The sequence below is a fragment of the Panulirus ornatus genome, chromosome 11 (genome assembly GCF_036320965.1).
Source record: "Panulirus ornatus isolate Po-2019 chromosome 11, ASM3632096v1, whole genome shotgun sequence".
Taxonomy (NCBI): domain Eukaryota; kingdom Metazoa; phylum Arthropoda; class Malacostraca; order Decapoda; family Palinuridae; genus Panulirus; species Panulirus ornatus.
In genome coordinates, this window is record NC_092234.1 from 1,497,111 (window position 1) to 1,519,750 (window position 22,640).

At 40.9% G+C, this 22,640-nt stretch overlaps 1 protein-coding gene across 2 annotated transcripts in view; it reads left to right on the forward strand.

Moving 5' to 3' along the window:
* The window catches only part of Grp170 (Grp170 co-chaperone), a 201,341-nt gene that overhangs the window by 88,773 nt on the left and 89,928 nt on the right, over window positions 1-22,640 (forward strand). For both annotated transcript variants that reach the window (XM_071666297.1, XM_071666296.1), the window contains exons 7-8: window positions 6,709-6,858; window positions 14,568-14,765. In XM_071666297.1, the coding sequence (XP_071522398.1) occupies window positions 6,709-6,858; window positions 14,568-14,765 (348 nt within the window). The remainder of the gene's footprint in view (window positions 1-6,708; window positions 6,859-14,567; window positions 14,766-22,640) is intronic.

The following is a 22,640-nucleotide window of genomic DNA, read 5'->3' on the forward strand; positions in this document are numbered from 1 at the left end:
TTACCACTTCTTGTTATTACCTCCCCATTACCCCCCTTCACTGATGTTCCCATTTGTTCTCTTGTCTTACGCACTTTATTTACCTCCTTCCAAAACATCTTTTTATATTCTTTTATTATTTTTTATTTTGCTTTGTCACTGTCTCCCACGTTTGCGATGTAGCGCAAGGAAACAGACGAAAGAAATGGCCCAACCCACCCCCATACACATGTATATACATACACGTCCACACACACAAATATACATACCTATACATCTTAATGTACACATATAGATACACACACAGACATATACACATATACCTAATTCATACTGTCTGCCTTTATTTATTCCCATCGCCACCTCGCCACACATGGAATAACATCCCCCTTCCCCCTCATGTGTGCGAGATAGCGCTAGGAAAAGACAACAAAGGCCGCATTCGTTCACATTCTGTCTCTAGCTGTCATGTAATAATGCCCGAAACCACAACTCCCTTTCCACATCCAAGCCCCACAGAACTTTCCATGGTTTACCCCAGATGCTTCACATGCCCTGATTTTATCCATTGACTGCATATCGACCCCAGTATACCACATTGATCCAATTCACTCCATTCCTTGCCCGCCTTTCACCCTCCTGCATGTTCAGGCCCCGATCAGTCAAAATCTTTTTCACTCCATCTTTCCACCTCCAATTTGGTCACCCACTTCTCCTCGTTCTCTCCACCTCCGACACATATATCCTCTTGGTCAATCTTTCCTCACTCATTCTCTCCATGTGCCCAAACCATTTCAAAACACCCTCTTCTGCTCTCTCAACCACGCTCTTTTTATTTCCACTCATCTCTCTTACCCTTACATTACTTACTCGATCAAACCACCTCTTACCACATATTGTCCTCAAACATCTCATTTCCAGCACATCCACCCTCCTGCGCACAACTCTATCCATAGCCCATGCCTCGCAACCATACAACATTGTTGGAACCACTATTCCTTCAAACATACCCATTTTTGCTTTCCGAGATAATGTTCTCGACTTCCAAACATTCTTCAAGGCTCCTAGGATTTTCGCCCCCTCCCCCACCCTATGATTCACTTTCGCTTCCATCTTTTTATTCTCCCTAAAATTTAATGATACTCTCTCACCCCAACTCTCATTTGCCCTCTTTTTCACCTTTTGCACCTTTCTCTTGACCTCCTGCCTCTTTCTTTTATACATCTCCCAGTCATTTGCACTATTTCCCCGCAAAAATCGTCCAAATGCCTCTCTCTTCTCTTTCACTAGTAATCTTACTTCTTCATCCCACCACTCGCTACCCTTTTTAAACTGCCCACTTCTCATGCTTCTCATACCACAAACATCTTTTGCGCTAGCCATCACTGCTTCCCTAAATACATCCCATTCCTCCCCCACTCCCCTTATGTCCTTTGCTGTCACCTTTTTCCATTTTGCACTCAGTCTCTCCTGGTACTTCCTCACACAAGTCTCCTTCTCAGGCTCACTTACTCTAACCACTCTCTTCACCCCAGCATTCTCTCTTCTTTTCTGAAAACCTCTACAAATCTTCACCTTCGCCTCCACAAGATAATGATCAGACATCCCTCCAGTTACACCTCTCTGAACATTAACATCCAAAAGTCTCTCTTTCACACGCCAGTCATTTAATGCGTAATCCAATAACTCTCTCTGGCCATCTCTCCTACTTACATATACTTGTTTATATCTCTCTTTTTAAACCAGGTATTCCCAATCACCAGTCCTTTTTCAGCACACATATCCACAAGCTCTTCCATTTACAACACTGAACACCCCTTGTATACCAATTATTCCCTCAACTGCCACATTACTCACGTTAGTATTCAAATCACCCGTCACTTTAACCTGGTCTCGTGCATCAAAACTGCTAACACACTTGCTCAGCTGCTCCCAAAACACTTGCCTCTCATGATCTCTCTTCTCATGCTCAGGTGCATAGGCACCAATAATCACCCATCTCTCTCCATTCACTTACACTTTTACCCATATCAATCAAGAGTTTACTTCCTTACACTCTATCACATACTCCCACAACTCTTCTTTCAGGAGTAGTGCTACTCTTTCCTTTGCTCTTGTCCTCTCACCAACCCCTGTCTTTGCTCACAAAACATTCCCAAACCACTCTTCCCCTTTACCCTTTAGCTTCGTTTCACTCAGAGCCAAAACATCCAGGTTCCTTTCCTCAAACATACTATCTAATCTCTCCTTTTTTCTCATTTTGGTTACATCCACACACATTTAGACACCCCAATCTGAGCCTTCAAGGAGGATGAGCACTCCCCACGTGACCCCTGTTTTCCCTTTTAGAAAGTTGAAATGTATAGGTATGTATATGTTTGTGTGTGGGTGTTTATGCATGTGTATGTGGGTGGGTTGGGCCATTCTTTCGTCTGTTTCCTTGTGCTACCTTGCTAAGGCGGGAGACAGCGACTCGGTATGATAGAAATAAGATAATGTGTATATGAGTGAATGGGCCATTTTTCATCTGTTTCCTGGCACTACCTCGCTGACGTGGAGAACTACGATTGAGTATAATATACATACATGAAGGGTTGATAGAGATGCTTTGTGGCAGGTCTTGAGAGTATATGGGAAGGGAGGTAAGTTGCTAGAAGCAGTGAGAAGTTTTTATCAGGTATGTAAGGCATGTGTACGTGTAGGAAGAGAGGGGAGGATAGGGTTTCTAGCCCCCTGCTCCCATCCCCTTTAGTTGCCTTCTACGTCATGTGTGGAATGCTTGTGAAGTATTCTTTCTCCCCTATCCTGTGTTAGCAGCTTTGATGCACAAGGCTGGGTTATGGTGATGGGTGATTTGAATGCAAAGATGAGTAATGTGGCCGTTAAGGATATAATTGGCATACATGGGGTGTTTATTGTTGTAAATGGAAATGGTGAAAAGCTTGTTGATTTGTGTGCGTAAAAAGGACTTGTGATTGGGAATACCTAGTTTAAAAAGAGATATACATAAGTATACATATGTAAGTGGGAGAGATGGCCAGAGAGTGTTATTGGATTACATGTTTATTGATAGGCGCGTGAAAGAGAGAATTTGGGATGTTAATGTGCTGAGAGGGGCAACTGGAGGGATGTCTGATCATTACCTTGTGGGGGCGAAGGTGAAGATATTTATAGGTTTTCAGAAAAGAAGAGAGAATGTTGGGGTGAAGAGAGTGGTGAGATTAAGTGAGCTTGGAAAGGAGGCTTGTGTGAGGAGGGTGAAAGGCTTACAAGGAATAGAGTGAATTGGAACGATGTGGTTTACCGGGGTCGACGTGCAGTCAATTGATTGAACCAGAGCATGTGAAGCGTACGGGGTAAACCATTGAAAGTTTTGTGGGGCCTGGATGTAGAAAGGGAGCTGTGGCTTCAGTGCATTATACATGATGGTTAGAGAGAGTGTGAACGAATGTTGCCTTTGTTGTTTTTTCCCAGTAGAAAGTTGAGTAAATATGAATATGAGCAACGTTATTAGGTTCATTAGGGTTGAGGGACAAGTTGATTGGGATGCAAGTTTTAATGGAGAAAAATTGGAGGAAGTGAAGTGTTTTAGATATCTAGGTGTGGACTTAGCATTGAGTAGAGCCATTGAACCATAAGTGAGTCACAGGGTGGAGAAGGGGGCGAAGGTTCTGGGAGGGATGAAGATTGTGTGGAAAGAGAAAATGGGTATGTTTGAAGGAACAGTAGCTCCAACAACATTATATGGTTGCAAAGCATGGGCTATAAATAGGATTGTGTGGAGGAGGGTGGATGTGTTGGAAATGAAATGTCTGAGAACAGTATGTGATGAGGTGGTTTGATTGAGCAAGTAATGAAAGGGTAAGAGAAGTGTGTGGTGATAAAAAGAGTGTGGGTTGAGAGAGCAGAGGAGGGGGTGTTGAAATGGTTTGGACACATGGAGAGGAGTGTAGAAAAATTGACGAGGAGGATATATGTGTCAGAGGAGAGGAGTGTAGAAAATTGACAAGGAGGATATATGTGTCAGAGGTGGAGTGAATAAGGAGAAGGGGGAGACCAAATTGGAGGTGGAAGGATAGAGTGAACAATATTTTGAGTGATTGGAGCCTGAACATGCTGGATGATGAAAGGTCTGCAAGGAGTAGAATGAATGGGGATGATATGGTATACTGGGGTCAGTGTATACTGTCATTTGACTGAACCAGGGCATGTGAAACATCTGGGATAAACTATTGAAAGGTCTGTGGGGCCTGGATGTCGATAGGGAGCTGTGGTTTTGATGCATTACACATGACAGCTGGAGACTGAGTGTGAACAAATGTGTACTTTTTTGTCTGTTTTCCTGGCACTACCTTGCTGATGCAGGGGTTGGCAATGCTGTCTCCTGTGGGTTGGGTGGTTCCAGGAATGGATGAAGGCAAATGAGTATGAATATGTTCGTGTACATATATGTCTGTGTATATGTATTTTTTTTTCATACATATTCGCCATTTCCCCTATTAGCGAGTTAGCATTAAGAACAGAGGATTGAACCTTAGAGGGAATATCCTCACTCAGCCTCCTCCTCTGTATGTATATTGTATATGTTATGCATATATTTGTATATGTGTGTGTATAGCCGTTTATGTTTATATGTGTGTATATGAATGGATACAAATCCATTTGCTTTTCTAAGTATTTCTCACATACATTCTTCAAAGCAAACACCTGATCCACACATCCTCTACCACTTCTGAAACCACACTGCTCTTCCCAATCTGATGCTCTGTACATGCCTTCACCCTCTCAATCAATACCCTCCCATACAATTTACCAGGAATACTCAACAAACTTATACCTCTGTAATTTGAGCACTCACTCTTATCCCCTTTTCCTTTGTACAATGGCACTATGCACGCATTCCTCCAATCCTCAGGCACCTCACCATGAGTCATACATGTAGCATTTATGGATCTGGAGAAGGCATATGATAGAGTTGATAGAGATGCTCTGTGGAAGGTATTAAGAATATATGGTGTGGGAGGCAAGTTGTTAGAAGCAGTGAAAAGTTTTTATCGAGGATGTAAGGCATGTGTACGTATAGGAAGAGAGGAAAGTGATTGGTTCTCAGTGAATGTAGGTTTGCGGCAGGGGTGTGTGATGTCTCCATGGTTGTTTAATTTGTTTATGGATGGGGTTGTTAGGGAGGTAAAGGCAAGAGTTTTGGAAAGAGGGGCAAGTATGAAGTCTGTTGGGGATGAGAGAGCTTGGGAAGTGAGTCAGTTGTTGTTCGCTGATGATACAGCGCTGGTGGCTGATTCATGTGAGAAACTGCAGAAGCTGGTGACTGAGTTTGATAAAGTGTGTGGAAGAAGAAAGTTAAGAGTAAATGTGAATAAGAGCAAGGTTATTAGGTACAGTAGGGTTGAGGGTCAAGTAAATTGGGAGGTGAGTTTGAATGGAGAAAAACTGGAGGAAGTGAAGTGTTTTAGATATCTGGGAGTGGATCTGGCAGCGGATGGAACCATGGAAGCAGAAGTGGACCATAGGGTGGGGGAGGGGGCGAAAATTCTGGGAGCCTTGAAGAATGTGTGGAAGTCGAGAACATTATCTCGGAAAGCAAAAATGGGTATGTTTGAAGGAATAGTGGTTCCAACAATGTTGTATGGTTGCGAGGCGTGGGCTATGGATAGAGTTGTGCGCAGGAGGATGGATGTGCTGGAAATGAGATGTCTGAGGACAATGTGTGGTGTGAGGTGGTTTGATCGAGTAAGTAATGTAAGGGTGAGAGAGATGTGTGGAAATAAAAAGAGCGTGGTTGAGAGAGCAGAAGAGGGTGTTTTGAAATGGTTTGGGCACATGGAGAGAATGAGTGAGGAAAGATTGACCAAGAGGATATATGTGTCGGAGGTGGAGGGAACGAGGAGAAGAGGGAGACCAAATTGGAGGTGGAAAGATGGAGTGAAAAAGATTTTGTGTGATCGGGGCCTGAACTTGCAGGAGGGTGAAAGGAGGGCAAGGAATAGAGTGAATTGGAGCAATGTGGTATACCGGGGTTGACGTGCTGTCAGTGGATTGAATCAAGACATTTGAAGCGTCTGGGGTAAACCATGGAAAGCTGTGTAGGTATGTATATTTGCATGTGTGGACTTATGTATATACATGTGTATGGGGGGGGGGTTGGGCCATTTCTTTCGTCTGTCTCCTTGCGCTACCTCGCAAACGCGGGAGACAGCGACAAAGTATAAAAAAAAAAAAATGAATGGATGGGTTATTCTTCGTCTGTTTCCTGGCGCTACCTCGCTGACGCGGGAAATGATGATCAAGTATAATGAATGAATAATAAATGTAAATGCATGCAAAGTAGACAGTGCAAGAGAAAGGCAAATGCAGTGAGAGAATTGAATAGGACTGGAGATATTTTTAAAGATGCAAGAGGAAAAAAATCCTAGCTTGGATTAAAGGAAACATTTTGTGTGTGTGAATGGATAGATCAATTGTACTTATCTAATTTACAGAGTGTGCATAATTAAAGGTAAGAGGTGCTCATATAAATGTTTGAGTTAACATTGCATAGTAGGTTGCAAGACAATGTTTTAAGGATATGATATGTAAGTTAAGAGACAGTGTGGGTCTTATCATTTCCCCTGGAAATGAAGTTGATTTTAAATGTAATAGACAGACAAAAAGAGTATCATTGTATCTACATATATGTAAAAAATAATCTGAAGTTTCTTTTTGGATGCACAGGTTGAGGGAGTTCTAGATGAAGAAGATATGAAGCTGATGGTGAAGAGGGAGAAATTTGAGGAGTTGTGTGCAGATGTGTTTGACCGTGTACGCGCTCCTATTGATGCAGCCCTTATATCGGCTGGCATGGATATCTCTTCTATTGATCAGGTAGGCAGTGATAACTAGGCTGAAAATTTGGTGTGATTGAACACATGGGCTGCAGGAAAAACAGTGATAGTGAGATTATTTCAGGTGGAGACTACTGGTATCTGCTGCCTTAGGAAAAGAGTAAAGATCTGAAGAGTAGGAAAAGTTAAGCTTTATAAGGCTAATGACTTTGCATATGCAAGATTATGAGAAAGAGAGCCCTATGAATTTTTCTTTTGCAAGTGGTAGTTTAAAACATGGAAGTTTTTAATTTTTGAGGGGAGCTGGAAAAGTGGAGCTAGAAGGCTAATAAAGTTGTAGTGGAGGATTATGAGAAAGAGAGCCCTTGTTAATTATTTCTTTTGCAAACGGTAGTTGAAAACATGAAGTTTTTCAATTTTGAGGAGAAAAGAAATAATATTAAAAGATAAGGTTTTTTCGCTTCAAGCATCAGCTTGTACTGATAAGACATGAATGATGTCAGATATGGGAATGAGTTTATGGTTTGAGTGTGTACTTGCATGTGTCACTTGCTGTTTGCTGATGACACAACTCTGGTGGTAAACTTATGTGAGAAACTCCAGAAACTGGTATCTGAATTTGGGAGGTTGTAAGAGAGGAGTCTCCAGAAACTGGTATCTGAATTTGGGATGTTGTAAGAGAGGAGTTGAGATTTAATATGAAATGGTTTGGTCTCATGGAGAGAATGAGTGAGGAAAGATTTACAAAGGATATATGGGTCAAGAGGTGGAGGGAACAAGAAGTAGGAGACCAAATTGGAGGTGGAAGGATGGAGTGAAAAAGATTTTGAGTGATCGAGAACTGGACATACAGGAGAGTAAAAGACGTGCAAGGAATAGAGTGAAGTGGAACGATGTGGTATACTGGGATCGACGTGCTGTCATTGGATTGAACTAGGGCATGTGAAGTGTCTGGGGTAAACCATGGAAAGATTCATTGGGCCTGAATGTGGAAAGGGAGCTGTGGTTTTGGTGCATTACACATAACAGCTAGAGACTAAGTGTGAACGAATGTGGCCTTTGTTGTCTTTTCCTAGGGCTACCTCTTGCATGTGCGTGGGTGAGGGGGGGTGCTTGTATGTTCAGGCGCCGATCGCTCAAAATCTTTTTCACTCCATCCTTCCACCTCCAATTTGGTCTCGCACTTCTTGTTCCCTCCACCTCTTGACACATATATCCTCTTTGTCAATCTTTCCTCACTCATTCTCTCCATGTGACCAAACCATTTCAATACACCCTCTTCTGCTCTCTCAACCACACCCTTTTTATTACCACACATCTCTCTTACCCTTTCATTACTTACCTCTCACCACATATTGTCCTCAAACTTCTCATTTCCAACACATCCACCCTCCTCCACACAACCTTATCTATAGCCCACGCCTCGCAACCATATAACATTGTTGGAACCACTGTTCCTTGAAACATACCTAGTTTGCTCCAAGATAACGTTCTCACCTTCCACACATTCTTCAATGCTCTCAGAATCTTCACCTCCTCCCACACCCTATGACTCACTTCTGCTTCCATGGTTCCATCTGCTGTCAAATCCACTCCCAGATATCTAAAACACTTCACTTCCTCCAGTTTTTCTCTACTCAGAGTTACCTCCCAGTTAACTTGGCCTTTAATGGTACTGAACCTAATAACCTTGCTCTTATTCACATTTACTCTCGGCTTTCTTCTTTTGCACACTTTACCAAACACAGTCACCAACCTCTGCAGTTTCTTACCAGAATCAGCCACCAGTGCTGTATCATCAGCGAACAACAACTGACTCACTTCCCAAGCCCTCTCATCCACAACAGACTGCATACTTGCCCCTCTTTCCAAAACTCTTGCATTCACCTCCCTAACAACCTCATCCATAAACAAATTGAACAACCATGGAGACTTCACGCACACCTGCTGCAAACCAACATTCCCTGGGAACCAATCACTTTCCTCTCTTCCTACTCATACAGATGCCTTACATCCTTGATAAAAATTTTCACTGCCTCTAGCAACTTGCCTCCCACACCATATACTCTTAATACCTTCCGCAGAGCATCTCTATCAACTCTTATCATATGCCTTCTCCAGACCCATAAATGCTACATACAAATCCATCTGTTTTTCTAAGTATTTCTCACATACATTCATCAAAGCAAACACCTGATTCACACATCCTCTAGCACTTCTGAAACTTCATTGTTCTTCCCCAATCTGATGCTCTGTCCATACCTTCACCCTCTCAATCAATACCCTTCCCTATAATTTCCCAGGAATAGTCAACAAGTTTATACCTCTGTAATTTGAACACTCACCTTTATCCCCTTTGCCTTTATACAGTGGCGCTATGCATGCATTCCGCCAATCCTCAGGCACTTCACCATGAATCTTACATGCATTGAATATCCTCACCAACCAGTCAACAACACAATCACCCCCTTTGTTAATATATTCCACAGCAATACCATCCAAACCTGCTGCCTTGCTGGCTTTCATCTTTTGCAGTGCTTTCACTACCTCTTCTCTGTTTACCAAATCATTCTCCCAGACCCTCTCACTTTGCACACCACCTCAACCAAAGCCACTGACAGCACTTCGACCCCGGTATACCACATCGTTCCAATTCACTATTCCTTGCATGCCTTTCACCCTCCTGCATGTTCAGGCCCTGATCGCTCAAAATCTTTTTCACTCCATCCTTCCACCTCCAATTTGGTCTCCCACTTCTCGTTTCCTCCACCTGTGGCACATATATCCTCTTTTGTCAGTCTATCCTCACTCACTCTCTCCATGTGACCAAACCATTTCAATACACCATCTTCTGTATGTGTGTGGATTGGGCCATTCTTTCGTCTGTTTCCTTGTGCTACCTTGCTGATGCGGAAAACAGCAACTAAGTATGATAAACATAAAAAATTCATCTTATGAATCCTTCACCTGGCGTACCATTCCCATCGTTATCCTTGTAACTACTGTCTTATTTTCTGTACATTTTGATATATTTTTATTCTTTTGTAGTAGAGAGAACTACTTGTAACTACTGTCTTTTTTTTTTCCATTTTGATATATTTTGTTTTGTAGTAGAGATAACTACTTGTTTGTATTCATTAGAGATGAAATAACAGTCATATAGACTTCATGCTCACCCAGTATTTAGCTGAGTTCTCATTCTGCAGGGAGGGATCTTAGAAAACCCACAACTTGTTTTTCATTACATAGATCCATATCGAGAGCAAAGTATATGATGAGCTGGTGAATGGTAGACACAGTATGAATGTGGGAGATTGCTCATAATCAACAAGTCAGGCAGGGAATATGTGGGAAGTATTCTTTCTTCCCTTATCCCCAGGGATAGGGGATGGTATTGCATTGGAATTTATTAGAAAAGGGTGCAAATGTGTTGTTGATTGTTTAAGGATATTCAGTGTATGTATGGACAGTGTTAAAGTGCCTGAGGATTGGCGGAATACATGCATAGTACCATTGTACAAAGGCTAAGGGAGTAAAGGTGAGTGTTCAAACTACTGAGTATTCCTGGAATATTGTATGGGAGGGTATTGATTGAGAGGGTGAAGGCATGTACAGAGCGTCATTTTGGGGAAGAGCTGGTTGGTTTCCGAAGTGGTAGAGCATGTGTGGATCAGGTGTTTGCTTTGAAGAATGTATGTGAAAGATACTTAGAAAAAGAGATTGATTTGGATGTGGGAGTTATGGATCTGGAGAAGACAGATGATAGGGTTGATAGAGATGCTTTGTAGAAGGTTTTAAGAGTATATGGTGTGAGAGATAAGAGTTTTTACCAAGAATGTAAGGCATGTGTTCGAGTAGGAAGAGAGGAAAGTGATTGGTTCCCTGTGAATGTTGGTCTGCGGTAGGGATGTGTGATGTTCTCATGGTTGGTTAATTTGTTTATGGATGGTGTGGTTAGGGAGATAAATGCAGGACTTGTAGAGAGGGGCAAGTATGTAGTCTGTTGTGGATGAGAAGGTTTGGAAGTAAGTCAGTTGTTGTTTGCCGATGATACAGCTCTGGTAGCTGATTCACGTGAGACATTGCAGAGGTTGGTGACTGAGTTTGGAAAAGTGTGTGAAAGGAGAAAGCTGAAAGTGAAAGTGAATGAGAGCAAGGTTATTAGGTTCCGTAGGGTTGAGGGACAAGTTAATTGGGACGTATATTTGAATGGAGAAAAACTGGAGGAAGTGAAGTTTTAGATAACTAGGAGTGGACTTAGCAGCAAAAGGAACCATGGAAGTGAAAGTGAGTCACAGGGAGGGGGTGAAGGTTCTGGGTCAGGAACACTCACAGCTACACCTTGGGAGTAATTAAATCAGGTAGATGTGGATTGCTTCGTGACTGCTGTGAGAGCCCCATAGAAGAGGTATTTGAGGTAGGAAGTTAAGGTACTGTTGCCACAACTCAGATTTCATCAAATTTCCCTTAGGAAAACATTTCCCTATTACCAGTTTTAGAAGACTGGGATGAAAAATGAATTCATTGTATGTACTAGTCGTCCAGCTGTTTCATAATTTGAGTAATTCACACCACATTGAGTGAAGACAAACCAGATGATCAAGGTGGCGTTCTAATTATATACATAAAAACAAAAGAAACTTCCTTCATCTTGTCAAAAGATTCAGAGTATATCATGTATATGTTAAAACCATGTATATGTTAGTAACTTATATATCCCTCTGCTCACCTTTTACCCTCGTGGATTTACACCACAGTTGCAACTCTCCACCCCATCTCCTGTTCTTGGGAGCTTTTAATGCACATCATTGCACATGGTTCACTACTCATCCCCAGCTCCGCATTTACCAGACTCCTTGAACAACTACCTTTTCTTGTGCACATTGAACAAGTCTCATCTCCCCCACTGTCACACCTCATGAACAACCAAATGATATACATTGAATGTCCTAAGCCTCCATAACCAGTCTGTCTGGAAATCTTTGTTTCTCCAACCAACCCACTTTACGGGACTTAACCTGTATTTCCACCTTACATTCATGCACAGCATGGAACACATTATAATTGTAACACTCCAAATCAACAATCCAGTGTGTATCACATATGATGTTAACAAATTTTAATCATGGAGACCAACTAACTTCCTTACAATTTATTTTCTTAGAACTTCAATAAATGACTTATTGAGCAGGATCCTAGAAAACAAGTCAACCAAACTCCCCTCTGATTCATCCTCATAAAACAGTGCAGGTAATTATGCCAAAGAAACCTTTCTTGCACAGCTTGATTTGGGACTAAATACAATTGTTAAACAACACAAACACAATCTTCATCACCAAACAACAAAATTTCGACTTTTAAAATTTCTTGATGTTGTAGATCTCAAAGCAAACATAAAACTGTGGCAGAGTTAAACGAACATTATCACAGTACCCCTTCACCAACTTGGAAACCCCAACCTTCACGTCAGTTTACTCTCCTCACTGCCAACTGTACACATATATTAGTTATGAACCTATTTTATAAAAAAAAGTACAAACTTGAACTTCAACCCATATTATACACAAATTGACTTGCTCATTATGAATAGATAATCAAATAATTGCATTCCTGAGGACTGGATGAAATGTTTGACATGTAAAGTGCCTTTCATCAATGTTCAGCTGTAGATCAGGGATGAGGCCATTTCAGTTACCCTAAAAGCTGTCCATTTGTATATCCCATACTCAAGTTTCCAGGTATCCTGGTTAATACCTGGTAAGGTCTTTGGGGGTCTTCATCCTCATAGCCCAAGTTGGGTTGGGTTGTTGGTCAACCAAGCTGTAAGTAATGGTAGGGTAAGAGAGAGGTGTGGTATAAGTATAGAATGATTAAGAGAGACAAAGTGGGTGTGCTAAGTTGGTTTGGACATGCACAGAGAATGAGTGAAGAGGGATTACCAAAGAGGATATGTGTGTCAGATGTGGAGGGGACAAGAAGGGGGAGGTCAAATTGGAGATGGAAAGATGGAGTGAAAAAAAGATGAGTGATTGGGCTTTAAACATACATGAAAGTGAGAGGTGTGTGCAAGATAGTGTGACTGAGAGTGATGAGGTACACTGGGGATTACCAAACCAGGACATAAGAAGCAACTGCCTGGTAAACAACAGAAAGGTCTTTGGGACTTGGTTGTGGATAGGAGGATATGGTTTTGCTGCATTACACTTGACCGCTTGGGAATCGATGTGTAAATGAGGCCTTTTATTCTGTTCCTGTTGCTATCTTGCAAATGCAGGAAATGGCAAATGAGTTTGAAGGAAAAATAAGTGGTTTCAAGATATTTGTTAATATTTTTATTTATTTTGCTTTGTTGCTGTCTCCCGTGTTAGCGAGGTAGCGCAAGGAAACAGATGAAAGAATGGCCCAACCCACCCACATACACATGTATATACATACACGTCCACACACGCAAATATACATAGCTATACATCTCAATGTACACATATATATATACACACACAGACATATACATATATACACATGTACATAATTCATACTGTCTGCCTTTATTTATTCCCATCGCCACCTCACCTCACATTGAATAACAACCCTCTCCCCCTCATGTGTGCGAGGAAGCACTAGGAAAAGACAACAAAGGCCCCATTCGTTCACACTCAGTCTCTTGCTGTCATGTAATAATGCACCGAAACCACAGCTCCCTTTCCACATCCAAGCCCCACAGAACTTTCTATGGTTTACCCCAGACGCTTCACATGACCTGGTTCAATCCATTGACAGCACGTCGACCCCGGTATACCACATCGTTCCACTTCACTCTATTCCTTGCACGCCTTTCACCCTCCTACATATTCAGGCCCTGATCACTCAAAATCTTTTTCACTCCATCTTTCCACCTCCAATTTGGTCTCCCACTTGTCGTTCCCTCCACCTCCGACACATATATCCTCTTGGTAAATCTTTCCTCACACATTCTCTCCATGTGACCAAACCATTTCAAAACACCCTCTTCTGCTCTCTCAACCACACTCTTTTTATTTCCACACATCTCTCTCACCCTTACATTACTTACTCGATCACACCACCTCACACCACATATTGTCCTCAAACATCTCATTTCCAGCTTATCCACCCTCCTGCGCACAACTCTATCCATAGCGCATGCCTCGCAACCATACATCATTGTTGGAACCACTATTCCTTCAAACATAGCCATTTTTGCTTTCTGAGATAATGTTCTCGACTTCCAAACATTCTTCAAGGCTCCCAGAATTTTCGTTCCCTCCCCCACCCAATGATTCACTTCCACTTCCATGGTTCCATCCGCTGCTAAATCCACTCCCAGATATCTAAAACACTTTACTTCCTCCAGTTTTTCTCCATTCAAACTTACCTCCCAATTGACTTGACCCTCAACCCTACTGTAACTAATAACTTTGCTCTTATTCACATTTACTCTTAACTTTCTTCTTTCACACACTTTACCACTCAGTCACCAGCTTCTGCAGTTTCTCACATGAATCAGCCACCAGCGCTGTATCATCAGCGTACAACAACTGACTCACTTCCCAAGCTCTCTCATCCACAACAGACTGCATACTTGCCCCTCTTCCCAAAACTCTTGCATTCACCTCCCTAACAGCCCCATCCATAAACAAATTAAACAACCATGGAGACATCACACACCCCTGCCGCAAACCTACATTCACTGAGAACCAATCACTGTACTCTCGTTTTATTTTTTATTTGCAGTTCATCATTGTGGGTGGAGCTACACGTATTCCTCGAGTGCAAGCAATTCTTCAAGAAGTCTGGGGAAAAGAATTGGGTAAAAATATTAATGCAGATGAGGCTGCAGCCATGGGTGCTGTATACCGTGCTGCAGATCTGGGCCAGGGCTTCAAGGTTAAGAAGTTCCATGTTAAGGAAGCTGTTGTCTTCCCGGTAGAGGTGAGTTTTTTCATTACAATAGATATTAACCTTTTCATTATGGCTTGCACTAACATAACTATATTCTTAAAATGGCAAATTTATGAAAAATTTAGTGTTTTTACTTTCTTTCTCTTGCCATTTGAAAGACCATGTCTTCATAAGCCAAAAACAGCTAACATCATGAGGAACATGTGCTTGCCACCCTTCCAGTGTAGCAATAAGGAATAGTTAGGGATATCATTGCTGCTAGACATGTGATTACTAGGAATACAGTAAATAATAGATATTTACTTTGCTTTCAGGATGATTTTTCTCCTGCCATTTTGAAAGAACATCCTTTTCTAAACACCATAGATTTATATATCTAATTACTGTAAGCTTTTATTCTTTTGACCTCAGAAAGTACAGGAAGTGGGCAATGCTAGGAAGCCATGTTTAGAGTTACAGATGCCTGAGACAACAAGCATCTCGGCTACCTTTACCCATGATGAACGAAATGCATTTTCTTCTCATGATCATTATTTGTTTTACTTGAATGAGTTGGTTTTGCTGAACCCAAAAATAAGTATATACCTGTTATTTGTTAGCCTTTCATGCATAATTTATGAAGGCTGTATTGTCTTGAATCATTGCTGCCAGATGCATAGGTACAGTCTGGTGAAAAAGTTCCAGAGACCCAACAGGTGAGGGGTATGGGTACTGGTCTGGTAACCAGAAAATCCTCTGCCAAATATACAGTAAACTGTAATGTTGCCCACCTTACAAGGAGCCCTAACACTACACTAGGGCTTACACATGCTCCTAATGTAAAATATGATGGAAAAGAAATTCAGAGTTTTTTCTTCTGTCAGTGTGTTACGTATATTTCAGCTCGCAAGTATAATGCAGTAGACAACTTAAAGTATCTGCTTTGATATATATATGTATCACTGGAGAAGTCCTGATCTATAGGGGCACTTTGATTTGTGTGACTTGGGAAATGACTGAGATGGTGGTATTCTTTGTTGGTTTAGAGATGTTGGAGGCTGGTTGAATGGTTCCATTGACTGACAAGGTGATTGAGAGTAGAAGATCCAATAGGTTATTTTAACATGACATGCAAGTCCATGCTCCTCCCAACAAACCCATGAGGACATCACATCTTGGCCCTACAGGCCAGGGGCTACATTGATGGCTGATGTTAAATAAAGTAATGATTAACTGGCATATTTATGTTTCATCCTTGGGGACAGGAGAGAAAGAATACTTCCCATGTATTCCCTGCGTGTCATAGAAGGCGACTAAAAGGGGAGGGAGTGGGGGGTTGGAAATCCTCCCCTCCAGTTTTTATTTTTCCCAAAGAGGGAACAGAGAAGGGGGCCAAGTGAGGATTTTCTCTCTAAGGCTCAGTCCTCTATTCTTAATGCTACTTTGCTAACACAGGAAATAGTAAATATGTATGAAAAAAATATTGTTTCAGCAAATGTGCATGTGTATGACCTGCTGGATTTCATAAAATTGATCCATACAGCTGTATGTTTCAAGTATGTGGACATTACATTACAAACACCTTTATTCTTAGGTCTCTTATCAATTTTGTTAGCAATATGTTATTATTAGCCATCACTTCAAGTATGTATCACATAGCAGTGCACTCGGTGCATTACCAACATCCTTAGGATGGCTTCCTTTAGATGTGTATTTAGGTTTAATTTGTATAGGCATTTTTAATCACCAGTATTGTTTCCACAACATATATTTTGCCCTTGATGAATGAGTTGTAGCCACCTTTTAGTCTAAACCTCAAGGTCAGCAGATGTCTGCGAAGACGAACATGTCTGCCGCTTGTCGTATCCTAGGCTCTAATCACCTGATGGCTTCTTGCCTACCTCTTACATTCTTCCCATACATCAAAACCACACACACCAATCCCAGGTATTCAGTGTACTTCCTGTACAATAACCAGATGCAAGGCAATCAAATGTTTCCTTTTTTCTATGAAGACAACTTTCCATTCCCTTGTTAGTGTAACAACTCTTGGCTTTAGCTTTATGCTTGAAGAGCATATCCAAGGCTCAAAATACATTAGTTCCTCAAATAAAATGCGTTCAGTTAACAGAATTTCATTAAGCTGTAAATATAGTTAAGTGTACTTTTTCACAAAGTGTGCCATTTATTATGGAATAGTTAAGATGCATGGTGCTTTCCTGCCAGTTTCTGTTTAGTTTAGTCGCATACATAATTTTGACCACTCTCATTATCTCATTTGCCCAGTTAACCCCAAAGCTTTATGAACATGAGACGAAAGAGGTGATATAGAAAGTAAGTAATGCATATGGCTTAAAGCAGAGAATATTTATTTACCTAAGTGTTAGACTGAATGCAAATGACTACCATTTCAAAGATGTGAAAATGATAGTGTATATCATCCAGATTCCCGAAGCTGTGTTCATATGATCTGGTAGAACAGTGTTAGATATAGAATAAGAAAAGATTGGTAGCCAAAGAAAAATAGTTTTTAGATACCAAAATGGCAAAATTAGAAAAACTCTATTAAGAAAAATCATGTTTAGAATGATAAAACAAGAGATGTGTGATATGGTCTGAAACTTAGCCAGCAAGTAATTAAACATTTGGATTTGAAGCAGATGCTAAGATTATTATCTTATCATTCACCTTCACCATAAATCTTTTATTTCTCTTTGGTAAGTTGATGAATATTTAGCGTGTTTCTCAGTTTTATTCTTTTTTGGTGTCTTTATTTCACAACTAACACAATTTTTTCAGTTTATTATTTTGGTATGTAAGACACATTTCGTATCCTGGAGGATAGGGAAGAAAGAATAATTCCCACATTTTCCCTGCTTGTTGTAGAAGGCGACTAAAAGGGGTGGGAAAAGGGGTGCTGGAAATCCTCCCCGTGTGTTTTACTTTTCCAAAAGGAGCAGAGAAGGGGGCTAAGTGAGAATTTTTCCCTCCAGGGCTGAGTCATCTCTTCTTGATGCTACCTTGCTAATGCATGAAGTGGAGAATATGTATGAAAAAATATATATTCTGTCTTTGAAAGACTGATCTGGCAAAAGCACCATCATTAATTATATGGGTTTTCTTTGACTGGCTATGAATCTTTTCTCATTTTATTTCAAACATTGTTTTGCCAGCTCACTGGAACACATCTTAGGCAAACTAGGTGGTTTAAAATGCTTTTCTGGCATATTTCGGACATAATTGATTTTAATTACTGTCCACCCATCTTTCACTGTGTTCTCAAGATATCAATTTGCCATTAACACTTTTAGTTTTCACATATAAGTTGAGAGTATATCACTTGTTTTTTGGTTTTTATTATACAGTGCTCTTTTGTTTCTTAAGAATTTTTTTTATTTTACTATATCAGTATTTAAAACTTGTTTCAATTTAGGAGATGGATCTGGCAAGAGCCCCGGCATGAAATGATTTTCTTTTTTGATTGGCTTCAATTTATTCTTCATTTTATTTGAAACATTATTCTTCTAGGTTGTTTGAATGCATCTTAGGTAAATTGGACTATGTATGCTTTATTTTGGTATAGTTCAGTTAATTTTGGGTAAGGATGTCCATACTTCTTCCACCACATTTATAGATATCTTAACAAAACACTCCCATCTCAAGTTTTTTCCCCTGGGTAAGGTAAGGTCTATATCACTTATTTCCTGGTAGTATTTTTTATCATTGTTACAATGTTCTTTCATTTTTATCTACCTATCTGTATCACTGATGCCTGTTCCTTCTTGGAACTCCCTCAAGGGGATGGCCTTGGCAATAGAGTTACCTGAACTAATGAACTCCATTGCTGCTGCTTATCCTTTACTGACTCACCCTTAACAAGCCACAGGCAGAGGGCAACTCTGCTGCAGTGTTTACAGAGGCTCCTACCTAATGCTCCAGCTGACTACAACTACTGAATGTTCCAACCTAAAACTTCAACCAAATTTTTCTACATAATGCTCTTGCCTAAATGTTTCTACCTACTATCTAAAACTCCTAACATTTTGCCAAAAGGCAGGGCAAGCGCACAGTGCACACCACAGGAAAATCTAGTTGCGAAGAATAAGCTATATGAGTTAATTATTGTTAAGCATTATATTTGACAAGGAGAGATTGTATGTTTGTGGACAGAATGCCAGTTGTTCACATGTGGGTGAAGCAGAAAGAAAAGACAGCTGCCTGGATCAGAGGAGTACAACTTGACAACCACTCAAGTCCTGGCTCACTATGCAGCCATCACAAATTCCTCCAATACCCAAGCAGGTATTTTTTTTTTTTCTTCTTCTTCGCTGTCTCCCACATTTGCGAGGTAGCGCAAGGAAACAGACGAAAGAAATGGCCCAACCCACCCCCATACACATGTATATACATACGTCCACACACGCTAATATACATACCTACACAGCTTTCCATGGTTTACCCCAGACGCTTCACATGCCCTGATTCAATCCACTGACAGCACGTCAACCCCGGTATACCACATCGATCCAATTCACTCTATTCCTTGCCCTCCTTTCACCCTCCTGCATGTTCAGGCCCCGATCACACAAAATCTTTTTCACTCCATCTTTCCACCTCCAATTTGGTCTCCCACTTCTCCTCGTTCCCTCCACCTCCGACACATATATCCTCTTGGTCAATCTTTCCTCACTCATTCTTTCCATGTGCCCAAATCATTTCAAAACACCCTCTTCTGCTCTCTCAACCACGCTCTTTTTATTTCCACACATCTCTCTTACCCTTACGTTACTTACTCGATCAAACCACCTCACACCACACATTGTCCTCAAACATCTCATTTCCAGCACATCCATCCTCCTGCGCACAACTCTATCCATAGCCCACGCCTCGCAACCATACAACATTGTTGGAACCACTATTCCTTCAAACATACCCATTTTTGCTTTCCAAGATAATGTTCTTGACTTCCACACAAGCAGGTATTACTGGTGATATACCTCCCTGGTCATTGGCTGTCTGCCAGCTACTACCTACTTTCTTTCATTTCATAAGAATAATGAATTTTTTTTCAGTATACAGTAAGCCCTCAATGTAACAGAGTAATTGTTGTTAATGTTAATGGCTTGTTCGTTAATGCCAAATGTCTGATAAATCGAATGTAACCTATTTCTGTGCTACATTTACGTTCACATGCCCACATATGGGGGAAACCAATCTAGACAGCGAAGAGATGGAAGCTTTTTTTTTTTTTTACAAAAAATGGGGAATCATGGCCCACATCTCCTCAGCCCACTTCCCCCAGTCCAATGTATGTGCCGAAGCAGTGGTAAAGGCGGCCAATCTGGTGTTTTTTGGCAACGCAGGTGTTACAGGTAGCCTGCACAACAGCAAAGTGACTCGGGCTGTGCCCCAATATCTCTACACCCTCATGAGAGAGGGGGATAAATCACCCGCACAGCTGGCAGCAAAGACAGTTGAGATGGTGTCCTGGTGCCCTGGCACTATTATATGATAAACTGGCGATGGAGAACTGCTCTGTGAAATGAGGGAGCGAGCCATAGCAGAGAGCCATGCTTTCGTGCAGGGCGAACCAGCATGTGATGCCACTACACTGCCCCAGCTGTCTGTAGACACCCCTCTCTGATTGCAGAATGTCACTTTGAAGGTGTAGGAAAGGTTGAGTGTGGTAGTAGAGGTGAAGCTGCATAGACAAAACTCGGTAAAGCTCGATGGTAGTGGCTGCTTGTCTTTCCAAAACTGATGTCACCTACGCCCCTGGGTTTTGTGGGTCCCCATGACACTTGTGGATCAAGGGAATTACCCACCAGCAGTGGCTTTGCCCCTAGTTGTGGCCACACCCAGCTTTAGGTGGTGGCACCCTCACTGTGTGAGACACTGCCCTGCACACTTTCAAGGTTGTGTTTGTGGTGCCTCGTATGGAAAGTCAGTGCTTTAATTTGTCATTTTTGTTCTAATCTCATGTAAAGAAAGTGTATTGTTGCTGAGCATTGATGTGTGTATATTTGCCTCATTCCTTGTTGAAATTTATTTTCATTCTTTTCTCTTTTTTTGTTGTTTTTAGTTTTGATTTTGTTGAAACAAAGTGTCACATTTAGTTACCAAAATCTCATAAGAGGGTGTAGGGTTTAGTGTGTTGTACAATAGGTGAGCAGCAGCCACCTGACAGTGGGGGAATGTTCACCAGTCAGTTAGAGGCAGGTGTCACACTGAGATACGAGGTGATGGCACCCCTCTCCGGTAAGAGGATACTTCTTTATTATAAAGTGAGGATGGACTACCTGGTTTCATTGTACCTCTCACAATCACTTGATGCCATTTTTAATTGTAAGGATTACAAAATTATACAATAGATAAAGTCACAATTCAGAAATAACAGAAAACTGTATATAACCTGACTGCACAATAGCTTGAGGTAGACAGACCTAAATAAAGTGAGTCTTCCCCATTCTACCAGAAACAAGTGCGATGTGGACATGTTACAGGGTTTGAGATTTTTTAGATTATTACTAATTGATATACTGTATTATTATTTGTAGATTACATCCAAAATCCATCATATTAGGTCCATTAAATCAAGGGTTTGCTGTACTTTATTATTTGTTACTATTTTTGTATTTGACATATTTCAGCGTTTGGAATGCTGATCTGGTTAGAGCAGTAGGGCAAAGTGATTCAAGTTTTTTCCTTGACAGGCCTTTTTTGTCCGTTTTCCTGGTGCTACCTCTGAAGCAGGGGGGTAGCAATGCTGTTTCCTATGGAGTGGGGTAGGGCCAGGAATGGATGAAGGAAGACAAGCATGAATATGTACATATGTATATATCTTTGTATGTGTATGTATGTGTATATGTTATGTATATGTATGTATATGTGCGTGTACGGGCGTTTGTGTATATATGTGTGTATATGAGTGGATAGGCCATTCTTCATCTGTTTCCTGGTGCTACCTCACTGACACAGTAAACAGTGATTAAGTATAATGAATGTAAAAAATGAAATTTTTTCAAAGATGTGTGCCATTTCCTACATTAGCGTGGTAGTTCCAGGAACAGACTCACTTTCACACACATCCTCTCTCTGTTATGTATTGTGTACCAAAGTCATAGCCCATTATCCACAGTCATTTGAACAAAATTTAGCTATTTTGATAACATACTTTGTTCTCCTCTGGTATATTTGGGTATATTGTTGGGTTTTGGTCTACAGTAAATGTTGGAGACCCACTTTATTCTTTGATAATTCCAATAATAGATCATGTCCTTTATACTTAATGCCTTTTATTCTGCAGTGAGATTTCTTTTGCTGGACTTCTATGATATCTTCCTTTTTGAAATTTGCGGACATTTGCTTCTCTGTTCGAACTTTTCTAACTATATGGCTGATGTATTAATGTTCCTTGAAGAATTTGTGAATGTTACAGAATTAGGCTTCTAATGGTCCACCCTCCCCAGCAATTAGTCCAAGAGGGTTGTCTTGCAATGTTAGAACTTTGGAAAGAAAGAGTGTAAAGGGCAGATGCTATTGGCATTGTATATCTTATCATTTTGGAGGCACCAGGTTATCTCATGCTCCAGGTTCCAGATACCCTCATGTCACACCATGTTGCTCTGTATGAAGAATTAGTATTAAGGCATTTTGTTGTTGGAGAATGGGTGTGATTTAACACCATAATGCTTAGCATACCCCCTACATTGGTTAGTGTTTACTGTTACTGCTGACAAAACTAAAGAATGTGCTGAAAATTGACACACACACACAAAAAAAAAAAGAAAAGAAAGACTCGCTTCTGCTTCCATGGTCCCATTTGCTGCCAGGGAAAACTATCCAACATATTTTGATATAGAGCTAGGTTCCTCATCTGTAGTAGATGCAATACAATCCTATGTTGGGAATATTGAGTGAATGAAA